The sequence below is a fragment of the Neomonachus schauinslandi genome, chromosome 12 (assembly GCF_002201575.2).
Source record: "Neomonachus schauinslandi chromosome 12, ASM220157v2, whole genome shotgun sequence".
NCBI lineage: Eukaryota > Metazoa > Chordata > Mammalia > Carnivora > Phocidae > Neomonachus > Neomonachus schauinslandi.
This window is the reverse complement of record NC_058414.1, coordinates 54,953,723-54,967,726: the sequence shown is the minus strand read 5'-3', so window position 1 is coordinate 54,967,726 and position 14,004 is coordinate 54,953,723. Positions and strand designations below refer to the sequence as shown.

The following is a 14,004-nucleotide window of genomic DNA, read 5'->3' as shown; positions in this document are numbered from 1 at the left end:
AGTTCGGCAGGCCTTTGTCCCTAGTTCCTGGAAGGTAGCCTCTAAATGTTTAGAATTTCTTGAGTGATAAGAGTGTCTGTTGTTCACGGTGGGCCTGTGGGGCCCCACCTGATAGTTTATATTAACAAGGTGACTGAGACTAGAACCTTAGATAGTTTGTGCTAATGACATGACTCAGGATGGGGGCTGGGCATGCCAGAAAGACCAAACTATGTGATTAGAGAGTCAGGACTTTTCAGTAATGTCAGATGAGAGAGAAGGGCTGGAAATCGAATTCAACCATCTGGCCAATAATCTAATCACACCTCTCTCCTCGCTCTGCACGCTCTCTCGCTCTCTCAAATAAATCAATCTTTATTTTTTAAAATTTATTTGAGAGACAGCACAAGTCAGGGAGAGGGGCAGGGGGAGAAGGAGAAGCAGACTCCTAGCTGAGCAGGGAGCCTGATGTGGGACTCAATCCCAGGACCCCGGGATCATGACCTGAGCCAAAGGCAGATGCTAACCAACTGAGCCACTCAGGCGTCCCTAAATGAAATCCTTAAAAAAAAAAAAAAAAATCACACTTACACAATAAAACCCCAATAAAAATTCTGAACACGAAGTCCAGGTAAGCTTCCCTAATTAACAATACTCTTAATATGGTCACACCCTGGAGTAATGCAAACTGATTCCATGGAGAGAAAACAACAGAAACTTTGCATTTGGAATGCTCTCAGACCTTGCCCTGTGTGTCTCCCTATGGCTGGTTCTGATTTTCTTTTTGCTATAATAAAACTATAATAGTAAGTACAGTGCTTTCAGAGAGTTCTCTGAGGTGATCTAGTTCATTAGTGAACCTCAGGGGGTAGTGTGAACACTCAAATTTGTAGTCAACTGGTCAGATCTAAGAGTGGTCTTGGGACATCCTAATTTGTGGCTAATGTGTAAAGTGAGGGCAGTATTGTGGAGGATTATGCCCTTAACCTGTGAAATCTGGCCTAACTCCAGGTAGTTGGTATCAGAAGTCATTACAAATATTAAGGATACTACCGAGGCAATGTCCCAGCCAGAACATCCTATAGTGAATACCAGCAACAACTCAACACTTTGTTTTTTGGGGTTTTTTTTTAAGATTTTATTTATTTATTTGACAGAGAGAGAGACAGCGAGAGAGGGAACACAAGCAGGGGGAGTGGGAGAGGGAGAAGCAGGCTTCCCAAGGAGCAGGGAGCCTGCTTCTCCCTCTGACCCTCCCCCCTCTCATGTGCTCTCTCTCTCTCTCATTCTCTCTGTCTCAAATAAATAAATAAAATCTTAAAAAAAAAAAAAAAAAGAAGAAGAAGTTTAAGGGGTACCTGGCTTGCTCAGTAGGTAGAGTGTGGGACTCTTTTTTTTTTTTTCTTCTTAAGATTTTATTTACTTGACACGGAGAGAGAGAGAGAGAACACAAAGCAGGAGAGAGGGGCAGAGGGAGAAGAGCAAGAAGCAGACTCCCCAGTGAGCAGGAAGCCTGATGCAGAGCTCGATCCCAGGAACCTGGGATCACAACAAGAGCCGAAGGCAGACACTTAACCGACTGAGCCACCCAGGCACCCTGAATGTAGGACTCTTGATCTCAGGGTTGCGAGTTTGAACCGAGTTAGGTGTAGAGATTACTTAAAAAACACAAAATCTTGGGGCGCCTAGATGGCTCAGTTAGGCATCGAACTCTTGATTTCAGCTCAGGTCATGATCTCAGCATTGTGGGATCGAGCCCCGCGAAGGGCTCTGCACTCAGCACAGACTCTGCTTGTCCCTCTCCCTCCCACCCTCCCCTTCTTCCCCACTCTCCGCAAGAGCTTGCGCCCACACTCGCTTGAACTCTGTAAAATAAATAAATAAATTATTTAAAATAATTAAAAATAAAAAAGTTTCAAAAGACTAAGGATCACCAGATATATTTGGATGAACATAGAAACACTTCAGAAAACCTATCACTGATAACCTTTGAGACATAAAAAAGCTCTTAGAAATTTAACATATTAGAGAAAATGAAAAACTCCATAGAGTTGAAAATAAGTCGAGTAAATACCTCAAAAAATAAAGCAAAAAGACAAAGAGATAAAAACTAGGAGAGTCAATAAAGGAACTTGAGGACCAGTTCAGAGGCCCAAATACTGAAAAACAGAATTTCAATAAGAAAGGTTAAAGACAATGGTGAGGAAAAAAAAATCAAATAATTTAGGATAAATATCCCAAAATCAAAGGACGTAAGTCTCAGGATTTAAAGTACCCACTGAAGCTACCCTATCCCCATCTCTAAAATCATGGCAGGCAGAACCCGGGACATTCCAAAGATTTTCATCTTCACTACTACCTAGAATAACTGGGGCTGGTGTCGGAACCCTGGGACCAGCCACTGATACACAGCTGTATTAAAATCAACAACTTTTTGGATGACAGGAACCAAATGTTCCCTAGGGTGCAGCAATACAACACTGGAATATCCTTTTCCAGCACAACTGATTTTGCTGACACAAAAGATAAAGTGCTGTGTTTCAAGCTGTGATCTGAAATAATTACCAATCAGGATCTACATAACAACATTCTTGTTTTATCTTTGTTAGAATCACCTATAAATTCCCTTTAACAAGCAAGCAGTAAGGCAAGTATTTGTACCAATGTCATTAAAGGATCAGGAATGCAGCACAAATTTTGATCCCAAACTTCAGAATCTTTTGAGTGATCTAGAAAGCAGGGTTGGGAATAGTTCTATGAAAATCAGACACTAACTTATCAAAGTGAAACTTAAGAAGGTAACACATTAGGGGTGCCTGGGTGGCTCAGTCGGTTAAGCGTGTGCCTTCGGCTCAGGTCATGATCCCAGGGTTCAGGGCTCAAGCCCCACATCCAGCTCCCTGCTCAGCACGAAGAGTCTGCTTCTCCCTCTCCCTCTGCCTGCCGCTCCCCCTGCTTGTGCTCTCTCTCTCTGTCAAATAAATAAAATCTTAAAAAAAAAAAAAGATAACATATTAAGTATTCTTACACAAACTAATGAGTTCCAGTTTTGGAAAGAATAAGCACATCATGTAAATAAACAGATTAGTGAAGAAAGAACCACTTGTTTTAAAGAATTACTTGAAATAAGCACAAGAGTTGTGATTCATAATTAGTTATATATCAGGCTTTTGATAAAAGTACTTTAGGATTCAATTTTCACTAGATTTAGCTCCATTTTAAATTCATGACTTGTTGAGGAGAGCCCAAGATGGAGGAGGAGTAAGAGACCTTAGTTTTGGCTGGTCCCAGGAATTCAGCTAGATAACCATCAAATCATTCTAAACACCTGTGAACTCAACTGGAGATCTAAGAATAGAATTGTTACAGTTATACAAATAGAAAAGCAACCACTTTCTGCAAGGTCTCTTCTGATTTGTTTATGTATATTTCTCTGGGGTCGTTGCCATTTTAGTATTTTATTCTCCCGTTCATCTATTCTTCTCTGGACAGAATGACAAGATGGAAAAACTCACCTCAAAAAAAGAGAACAAGAAGCAGTACTGACTGCCAGGGACCTAATCAGTATGGATATAAGTAAGATGTCAGAACTAGAGTTCAGAATAACGATTATAAAGACACTAGCTGGGCTTGAAAAAAAGCATAGACAACACTAGAGAGTCCCTTTCTGGAGAAATAAAAGAACTAAAATCCAATAAAGTCAAAATCAAAAAGGCTATTAATGAGAGTGATAAAAAATGGATGCTCTAACTGCTGAGGCAGAAGAGAGAATTAGTGATACAGAAGACAAAATGATGGAGAATAAAGACACTGAGAAAGAGATAACTACTGGATCATGAGGGAAGAATTCAAGAGATAAACAATACCATAAAGCAAAACAGTATTAGAATAATTGGGATCCCAGAAGAAGAGGGGGGAGGGCAGAACGTATACTGGAGCAAATTATAGTGGAGAACATCCCTAATCTGGGGAAGGAATCAGGCATTCAATTCCAGAAGGCACAGAGGAACCCCTCCTTCAAAATCAATAAAAATAGGTCAACACCTCAACATCTAAGAGTGAAGCCTGCAAATCTCAGAGACAAGAGAAAATCCTAAAAGCATCTCGGGACAAGAGGTCCGTAACCTATAAGGACAGAAACGTTAGACTGGCAGCAGACCTATCCACAGAGACCTGGCAGGCCAGAAAGGACTGGCATGGTATATTCGGGGTACTAAACGAGAAAAATATGCAGCCAAGAATACTTTACGCAGAATGGCTGTCATTCAAAATAGGAGGAGAGAGAAAAAACGTCCAGGACAAACAGACACTAAAAGAATTTCGTGATCAATAAACCAGCCATGCAAGAAATATTAAAGGGGATAGTAAAGGGGATCCTTTAAGTTGTTCAAAAGTAAGAGTGCAAAAGTAACATAGACCACAAAGAACAGAGGCAATATAAAGTAACAGTCACTTTACAGGCAATACAATGGCACTAAATTCAGATCTTTCAATAGTTACTCTGGGGCACCTGGGTGGCTCAGTTGGTTAGGCGACTGCCTTCGGCTCAGGTCATGATCCTGGAGTCCTGGGATCGAGTCCCACATCGGGCTCCCTGCTCGGCAGGGAGTCTGCTTCTCCCTCTGACCCTCCCCCCTCTCATGCTCTCTCTCTCTATCTCATTCTCTCTCTCAAATAAATAAATAAAAAATCTTAAAAAAAAAAAAATAGTTACTCTGAATATAAATGGGTTAAATACCCCAATCAAAAGACACAAGGTATCAGATTGGACAAAAAAGCAAGACCCATTGATATGCTGTCTGCAAGAGACTCATTTTAGACCCAAAGACACCTCCAGATTGAAAGCGAGGAGGCTGAATACCATTTCTCATGCTAATGGACATCAAAAACCAAAGACTGTAATAAAAGATGAGGAAGGACACTATATCATACTTAAAGGGTCTATCCAACAAGAAGATCTAAGAATTGGGGTGCCCGGGTGGTTCAGATGGTTAAGCATCTGCCTTCAGCTAGGGTCATGATCCTAGGGTCCTGGGATCGAGCCCAACATAGGGCTCTTGGCTCAGTGGGGAGTCTGCTTCTCCCTCTCCCTCTGCCTCTCCCCCTGCTCATGCTCTATCTCTGTGTCTCGAATAAATAAAACCTTTTAAAAAAAATTTAAAAAATAAAATTTAAAAAAAAGAAGACATAAGAATTATAATTATTTATGCCCCTAACATGGGATGAGCCATTATATAAGCCAATTAATAACAAAATTAAAGAAACACATTGATAATAATACAATAATAGTAGGGGACTTTAACACCCCACTCACTACAATGGACAGATCATCTAAGCTGAAGATCAACAAGGAAACAAGGGCTTTGAATGACACACTTGACCAGATGGACTTCACAGATATATACAAAGCATTACATCCTAAAGCAAAAGAATACACATTCTTCTCGAGGGCGCACATGGAACATTCTCCAGAATAGATCACATCCTGGGTCACAAATCCGGTCTCAATAGGTACCAAAAGATTGGGATCATTCATTCCCTGCATATTTTCAGACCATAATGCTTTGAAACTTGAACTCAATCACATGAAGAAATCTGAAAAGAACTCAAATACCTGGAGGTTAAAGAGCATCCTACTAAAGAATAAATGGGTCAACCAGAAAATTAAGGAAGAATTTAAAAAATCCATGGAAACAAGTGAAAATGAAAACACAACTGTTCAGAACCTTTGGGATGTAGCAAAGGTAGTCCAAAGAGGGAAGTATATAGCAATACAAGCCTTTCTCAAGAAACAAGAAATACAACCTAACCTTACACCTAAAGGAGCTGTTGAAAGAACAGCAAATAAAGCCTAAACCCAGCAGGAGAAGAGAAATAATAAAGATCAGAGTAGAAATCAATGAAACAGAAACCAAAAGAAGAGTAGAAGAGGGGCGCCTGGGTGGCTCAGACGGTTAAGCATCTGCCTTTGGCTCAGGTCATGATCCCAGGGTCCTGGGATTGAGCCCCACATCGGGCTCCCTGCTCAGCGAGGAGCCTGCTTCTCCCTCTCCCTCTGCTGCTTCCCCTGCTTGTACACTCTCTCTCTCTGTCAAAAATAAATAAAATCTTAAAAAAAAAAAAAAAAGAAGAGTAGAACAGATCAATGAAATATGAACTGCTTCTTTGAAAGAATTAATCAGATCAATAAATCCCTGGCCAGGATTATCAAAAAGAAAAGAGAAAGGACCCAAATAAATAAAATCATGAATGAAAGAGAACAACCAACACCGGAAGAAATACAAACAATTATAAGAACATATTATAAGCAACTATATGCCAACAAATTAGGCAATCTGGAAAAAAATGGATGCATTCCTAGAGACACATAAACTACCAAAACTGAAACAGTAAGAAACAGAAAACCTAAATAGACCCATAACCAGCAAAGAAATTGAAGCAGTAGTCAAAAATATCCGACAAACAAGAGTCCAGGGCCAGATGGCTTCCCAGGGGGATTCTACCAAACATTTAAAGAAGAATGAATACCTATTCTTCTGAAGCTGTTTCAAAAAATAGAAATGGAAGGAAAACTTCCAAACTCTTTTTATGAGGCCAGCATTACCTTGATCCTAAAACCACACAAAGACCCCATCAAAAAGGAGAATTACAGACCAATATCCCTGATGAACATGGATACAAAAATTCTCACCAAGATACTAGCCAATAGGATCCAACAGTACATTAAAAGGATTATTCACCACGACTGAGTGGAATTTATTTCTGGGCTGCAACGATGGTTCAACATCTGGAAATCAATGAATGTGATACACAACATAAATAAAAGAAAGGACAAGAACCATATGATCCTCTCAATAGATGCACAAAAAGCATCTGACAAAGTACAGCATCCTTTCTTGATTAAAATTTTTCACAGTGTAGGGATAGAGGGAACATACATCAATATCATAAAAGCCATGTACGAAAAGCCCACAGCAAATATCATTTTCAATGGGGAAAAACTGAGAGCTTTTCCCCTAAGGTCAGGAACATGGTAGCAATGTTCACCATCATCACTGCCGTTCAACAAAGTACTAGAAGTCCTAGCCGCAGCAGTCAGACAACAAAAAGAAATAAAAGGCATCTGAATCTGCACAGAAGAAGTCAAACTCTCACTCTTTGCAGATGACATGATACTCTATGTGGAAAACCCAAAAGACCACCCCCAAATTGCTAGAACTCATACAGAAATTCAGCAAAGTGGCAGGATATATAATCAATGGACAAAAATCAGTTGCATTTTTATACACTAACAGTGAGACACAAGAAGGAGAAATTAAGGAGTCGATCCCATTTACAATTGTCCCCAAAAACTGTAAGATACCTAGGAATAAGAGGCAAAGGATCTGTACTCAGAAAACTATAGAACACTCATGAAATTGAGGAAGACACAAAGAAATGGGAAAACATTCCATCCTCATAGATTGGAAGAACAAATACTGTTAAAATGTCTATGCTATCGGGGCGCCTGGGTGGCTCAGTCGTTAAGCATCTGCCTTCGGCTCAGGTCATAATCCCAGGGTCCTGGGATCGAGCCCCGCATCGAGCCCCGCATCGGGCTCCCTGCTCGGCGGGAAGCCTGCTTCTCCCTCTCCCACTCCCCCTGCTTGTGTTCCCTCTCTCGCTGTGTCTCTCTCTGTCAAATAAATAAAATAAAATAAAATAAAAATGTCTATGCTACCTAGAGCAATCTATACATTCAATGCAATCCCTATCAAAATACCATGAACTTTTTTCAAACAAATGGAACAAATAATCCTAAAATTTGTATGGAACCAGAAAAGATCCCGAATAGCCAAAGCAATGTTGAAAAAGAAAACCAAAGCTGGTGGCATCACAAACCTGGACTTCAAGCTATATTACAAAGCTGTAATCAGGGGCGCCTATATGGCTCAGTCAGTTAAGCATCTGCCTTTGGCTCAGGTCATGATCCCAGAGTCCTGGGATCAAGCCCAGCATGGGGGGCTGGAGTCCCCGCTCAGCGGGGAGTCTGCTTCTCCCTCTTCCTTTGCCCCTCCCCACAACTTGTGCGTGCGCTCACTTGCTCTCTCTCTCTCTCCCCTCTCCCTCAATAAAATAAATAAAATCTTTAAAAAAAAAAGCTGTAATCATCAATACAGTATGGTACTGGCACAAAAACAGACACATAGACCAATGGAACAGAACAGAGAACCCAGAAATGGACCCTCAACTCTATGGTCAAATAACCTTCAGCAAAGTAGGAAAGAATATCCAATGGAAAAAAAGACAGTCTCTTCAACAAATGGTGTTGGGAAAACTGGACAGCCACATGCAGAATGAAACTGGACCATTTTCTTACACCACACACAAAAATAGACTCAAAAAGGATGAGAGACCTAAATGTGAGACAGGAATCCATCAAAATCCTAGAGAACACAGGCAGCAACCTCTGTGACCTTGGCATCAGCAACTTCTTGTTGCTTTAAAGATACATCTTCAAAGGCAAACGCAAGGGAAACAAAAGCAAAAATCAACTATTGGGACTTTCTCAAGATAAAAAGCTTTTGGACAGCAAAGGAAACAGTCGACAAAACCAAGACAACCAACAGAATGAGAGAAGATATTTGCAAATATCTTATCAGAAAAAAGGCTAGTAGCCAAAATCTATAAAGAACTTATCAAACTCAGCACCCAAAGAACAAATAATCCAATCAAGAAATGGGCTGAAGACACTGAAGAGACATTTCTTCAAAGACATACAAATGGTAACTGGGTGATGGGCATTAAGGAGGGCACATCAGAGCATGATCATTATCCTGAGTCATGAATGTTACACCTCTTAGATATCAGGTACTAGTAAAGAAACAGTTTTAAAATTGGGGGGAAAATAAAGTGCCCACTGAGGTCCCAGCATATGTATGAACGAAATCTATACCCAGGAACATCATTTTGAAAAACTTCAGAACAGTACTATGGGACAAAGATCTCACAAACTTCCAAAAAATAAGTCACATATAAAGAATAAAGAATCACAACAGCATTAGATTCTCAAAAAGAACACCGGAAGCCAAGGAGGGAAAAAAAAGAAAAAAAGACTTTAAAAATCTAACGAAAACTATTTACAAACTAGGATTCTATACTCAGTCAAATTATCAATTAAGCATGAGGGTAGGGGGAATAAAAAGATCTTTTCAGATATGCCAGGAGTCAAAACTTTGACCTCTCTTATACCTCTCTGAGGAAACGACAAGGATCTGTTCCCCTAAAATGTGGGAGTCACCAATAAAGAGGAAGCTACAGGATTCTAGGGGATGGGAGATCCAAAAGAAGAGAGGTAAAGGGAGTTCCAGGATGACTGTGGAGTAAGATCCCAAATAATTCATCACCACAAGCCTAGAGAAGAAATAGTCCAAACCAGAGCAGATCAGAAGGCTCTAGGAAAGATTTCAAGATAAAGAATGTGATGAAATAGCTAATGTGTCTGAATATACTGGGAGGAGACTTAAACAACTGTGGGGAGTTAGGGTAGAAAACTAGGCAAAGAAACAAAAATCAGTATTTACTAATTCTAGAGGGGAAAATAAAGTTGTACATGACAGGAAAAGTAATAGTGTACTATAAAGCTCAGTAATGAATACCATTAACACAGTCATAACAACGCAAACACTGCATATTGTTCTAACAAAATTATATTGGGAAAATGGCAGGACTAGAAGGACGTGTATGTGAAATCAGCCTGGGGTGGGTGGGATGCAATTTTGGGTAAAAAAGAAAGCTGAACCCTCACCTTGCACAGTGGGAAGTTAACTCCTATAATTGGAAAAATCAAGAAGAAGCTCATAGAGCATATTATTTAGAGATATGGAGGTAATCACCAAGTAAATCAGATTAAATAATTTTAAATGGCTGGCTTTAAGGAATGGGAAATTTAAGGACTGTTGGAGGTGGGAAGAACTGCCCTTTTTTATTATCAGACTCATAACACATTTTGATTCTTTAAATACATGTATAACTTAAAGAAAACCAAAATGCTGAAATAGAGAAAATGCCCACACACTCACATACGAAGTGTTCTACCTCTCCTTTCTCTCTTTTTTCTAAGTGTTGAAGGCAAGAGAGAACATGGCATGCATACAAAACTTAAAACAAGCAGGAAGGGGCGCCTGGGTGGCTCAGTTGGTTAAGCATCTGCCTTCGGCTCAGGGTCCTGGGATCAAGTCCTGTGTCAGGGTCCCTGCTCAGAGGGGAGTCTGCTTCTCCCTCTCCCTTTGCCCCTTCCCCCAACCCAATCCCCACTCATGCATGCTCTCTCTCTCTCAAATAAACAAAATCTAAAAAAGTAAAAAAACAAAAACAAACAAAACCACAGCAGGAACCCATGATGTGAAAGGGAAAATAGCAATAAACAATATTGGAGATAAAGGCAAATGCTGCTTCTTAGGAATTCATAGATGTTATATAATTGATGGTATACATTGGCACAATCAGATAAATGTAAATATGAACTAGGTATTATTATAATGCAATTATAATTGTGTATAAAAACGTCATTTGGCTAGAGATACATATGGAAATATCTCGCAGTGAAATGTCACAATTTCTACAATTTAACTGGTCTTCAAAAATTAGACAAATTTTTTAACAATTTTTAACAACTGTTAAGTCTAGGCAACAGATATATGGGTATTTATCACATTGTTTCTGTTTTTCAGTACATTTGAAATTTTTCACAATAAAAAGTCAAGAAAAATTTGCTTTGGAAAGACCTACACATGAAGTAACGAGTTGGATTTCCTTCCATAACTATCTTGAAATGGGGACAGGTTGAAGAGGAGAAAACCAGGACAAGTCTATGATTATCTTACCATATCCTGCCATAGAAGCGCCATTCTCAACATCCGAGTTCTTATTTTCCTCTGCTAGAGCTTTAACATATCTTTTGCTTAAGTCTAGTATTTGTTCACGTAACTTGACACTGCTTTGATGTCTTGGTTGTTGAAAAGTATAGTGCAGTAACATCAATCCCCAAATGAGTCCAAATACAAGCAACAGTAAACTCAATTTCTGGGACATGGTTTTTCTTGAGATTGTAAAAATCATTTCTGTTGAATTAAATACACTCCACTGAAGGGTGGTGACTAGATGTAAGCCACCAAGCAACCAAGACTTTTGAAAGAAAAAAGAAAAAAAATCTCCTCTAATACTGTATATTCTTCATCTTCAGCAAGGTTGCCTCCCACTCTCAATTAACTCTGTAAAATTGAGAAGAGAAAAGGGGATTAGTCTTAAGCTATACCATTAACAGACTAGACAATGACAAACTTAAGAGATTCTATAAATCGCTGTGATTTGAAACTGTATCATCTTCTTTGACAACTTTCTCTCCACCATGACTAAAGCTTCCAGGTTTCATTTACATTGCTCTTCAAAAATTTAAACCGGACATAAATGTCAATTAACTGAAATGCCACCATGGTCACAAAATTCTCTGAATGACTTCTTGTCATTAGTAACTAAAACTATGGACATATAATAAGATTTATAGGAGACTATTCAAATATAGTTTTCCAAACTAAATGTCTAAAACCTATTCCTCCTCTTCCTTTAAAAAAAAAAAAAGGCAGATGCCAAAGTGAAAGTGAGAAAATGAGGACAGGTGAAACAGACTAGAAAGTCATTAAATGCCTGACCAGAAAAAAAAAAAATCCCACAATTAAATAAGTGTGACAGTATTTGAAAATGTCACTAGAAAATATTGCTAATGGCAACAAGATCGTCTTAAGCATCCAACGTAAGATGAAAAATAAGTTACAAACTCTTAAGTTTATATTTCTAAATTTATGCCAGACATAATGAGAAGTGCTAAAACAGTTTAGAAAATTTTGCTGTATTTCCAAATCTGCAATTCCAAATTTTAAATGATACAGGAATGTACTTTTATAATTTAAGGGAAAATTATATAAGGAAAAAAAGATTATACTTCAATTAAAAAAAAAAGATAAAGGTGATGACAATCATGGAATCTAGAAAGACCTGGAAAGTAATAATGTATATGAATCACCAAAGTGTCCAGTGAAGAAAACTCTCCAATTATACCTAGTGGAGTAAAATTCTTTACATGGAAATACATCTAGAGTCAAGAAGTATATTTCACAGCTTAATGAAAATAATCCTTAAGAACTTTTTAACTTCCTGCAGTATGGGCAAATAAAACATACCGATTTTAATCCGCTTAATAGGGTATAATCACATAGCCAAACTAATAAAATCAAGTTTGAGAATAAGACTAAAAATGAATACAGTAAAGGCTAACTCTGCAGAGCATTTAATCACTTTCCCTAGTGCTAGACACTAGGGAAATTATGGTTCTGCCCTAAAAGTTTGCTTTCTAAAAGCACAGATGCTTTTAAATCCTTTTTTAAATAATAAAAAATAAAGAGTATCTGTTATAATCTTATGTAAAAACAATCAAAATACAAAACTTTGTAATCAAAACTTCTCTAGATGTGTGTATGTTGAGATATGTGTAAGCAGGGGATCTTCTACCCTGGCAATTCACCTGTCCAGTTCAGAAAATTCCCACTCTTTCTTCCTCCTACCCAGCCCCCCAGTCCCTGATACACTGCTAATAAATTCTGGGCCTCCAAGGTTTGAAGAACACCCATCTTCTCTTGTTGAAGTGTACCCATCCTGCGAAACCTCACTATAAGCATGATTACCCCACTAACTGGGCATATTAATTACTATAGCAAAATAATAACTGCATTAAAAATTAAGAATTAACTCCTTTTCAAATTTTCTTCTACTTCTCCTTATTTAGTTACCATACTAAAAAATAAATCTCTTCGGATCTTATTGAAACTCTACTATTAGTATCAATACTGGATTACTAAACTTTACTTAACAAAGTCAAGTAAATGAACCTAATATTTTTTCTACAGATTTTACATTTGAGATCAGAAAGTGCAAGTTCTGGGGCGCCTGGGTGGCTCAGTCGTTAAGCGTCTGCCTTCGGCTCAGGTCATGATCCCAGGGTCCTGGGATCGAGTCCCGCATCAGGCTCCCTGCTTCGCGGGAAGCCTGCTTCTCCCTCTCCCACTCTCCCTGCTTGTGTTCCTTCTCGCGCTGTCTCTGTCAAATAAATAAAATCTTAAAAAAAAAAAAAAGAAAGTGCAAGTTCTGGATGCCCAAGATAATTTTAAAGTAATTTCTTTGGGGTTCCTGGGTGGCTCAGTCGGTTAAGCGTCTGCCTTCAGCTCATAGGTCATGATCCTAGGGTCCTGGGATTGAGCCCCGCATCAGGCCCCCTGCTCAGTGGGGAGCCTGCTTCTCCCCTCTCCCACTCCCCCTGCTTGTGTTCCCTCTCTCACTATCTCTCTGTTAAATTAATACCATCTTTAAAAAATAACAAAATAAAATAAAATAATTTCTTTACACACATATATTAAATATATTCTTTTTTAGAGATCTTTCTTTACTGGCTCCTATGTCTTTTCAAGTCTGACCTGTAGGTGTGTCAGCACCCAGTAGAAGGACCAACTGGGTATCTGCTCTGAAGCAGTCACAACAGGCTTCTAAAGCTGGCATGACAACAAAACCAGAAAAGTGACATCACTGGAGAATTAAGAACATAGACTCCCAGGTGTTTTGGCAAATAAAGGTTAAAATGACAGGTTTTAGGTCGCTATACATATCCAAAGTCAAAACCAGAGGCAAAGAGGGTACTTCAGTTAAATAACAGCCTTACTACAATCACTTACTTCATACCAAATTCTGCTCTAAGCTCCTTATATGATTTAATTCATTATATCTTCACAACTCCCACATTAATAATGTTCTCACTTAACAGGTGAAAAAAACTGAGGCAAAGAGAAGTTAAATAATTTGTCCAAGGTCATACAAATGGATAGTGGTAGAGAGGATTCAAAGCTCAGGCCCTGAACCCACGCCACTCTTGCAGCAACGGCAATAAAATAGCAACAGCAGAAACTGCAGCCGTGAGCAACCACTGAGTTCCTATGGTGG

The 14,004-nt window shown here is 39.0% G+C and overlaps 1 protein-coding gene across 1 annotated transcript in view; it reads right to left on the bottom strand.

Annotated features, from left to right (window-relative positions):
* Positions 1–14,004, bottom strand: part of CCDC126 (coiled-coil domain containing 126) — a 47,627-nt gene that overhangs the window by 18,619 nt on the left and 15,004 nt on the right. Inside the window, exon 2 of the mRNA XM_021689715.1 lies at positions 10,845–11,231. Within this exon, the coding sequence (XP_021545390.1) occupies positions 10,845–11,079 (235 nt within the window). The 5' untranslated portion in view covers positions 11,080–11,231. The remainder of the gene's footprint in view (positions 1–10,844; positions 11,232–14,004) is intronic.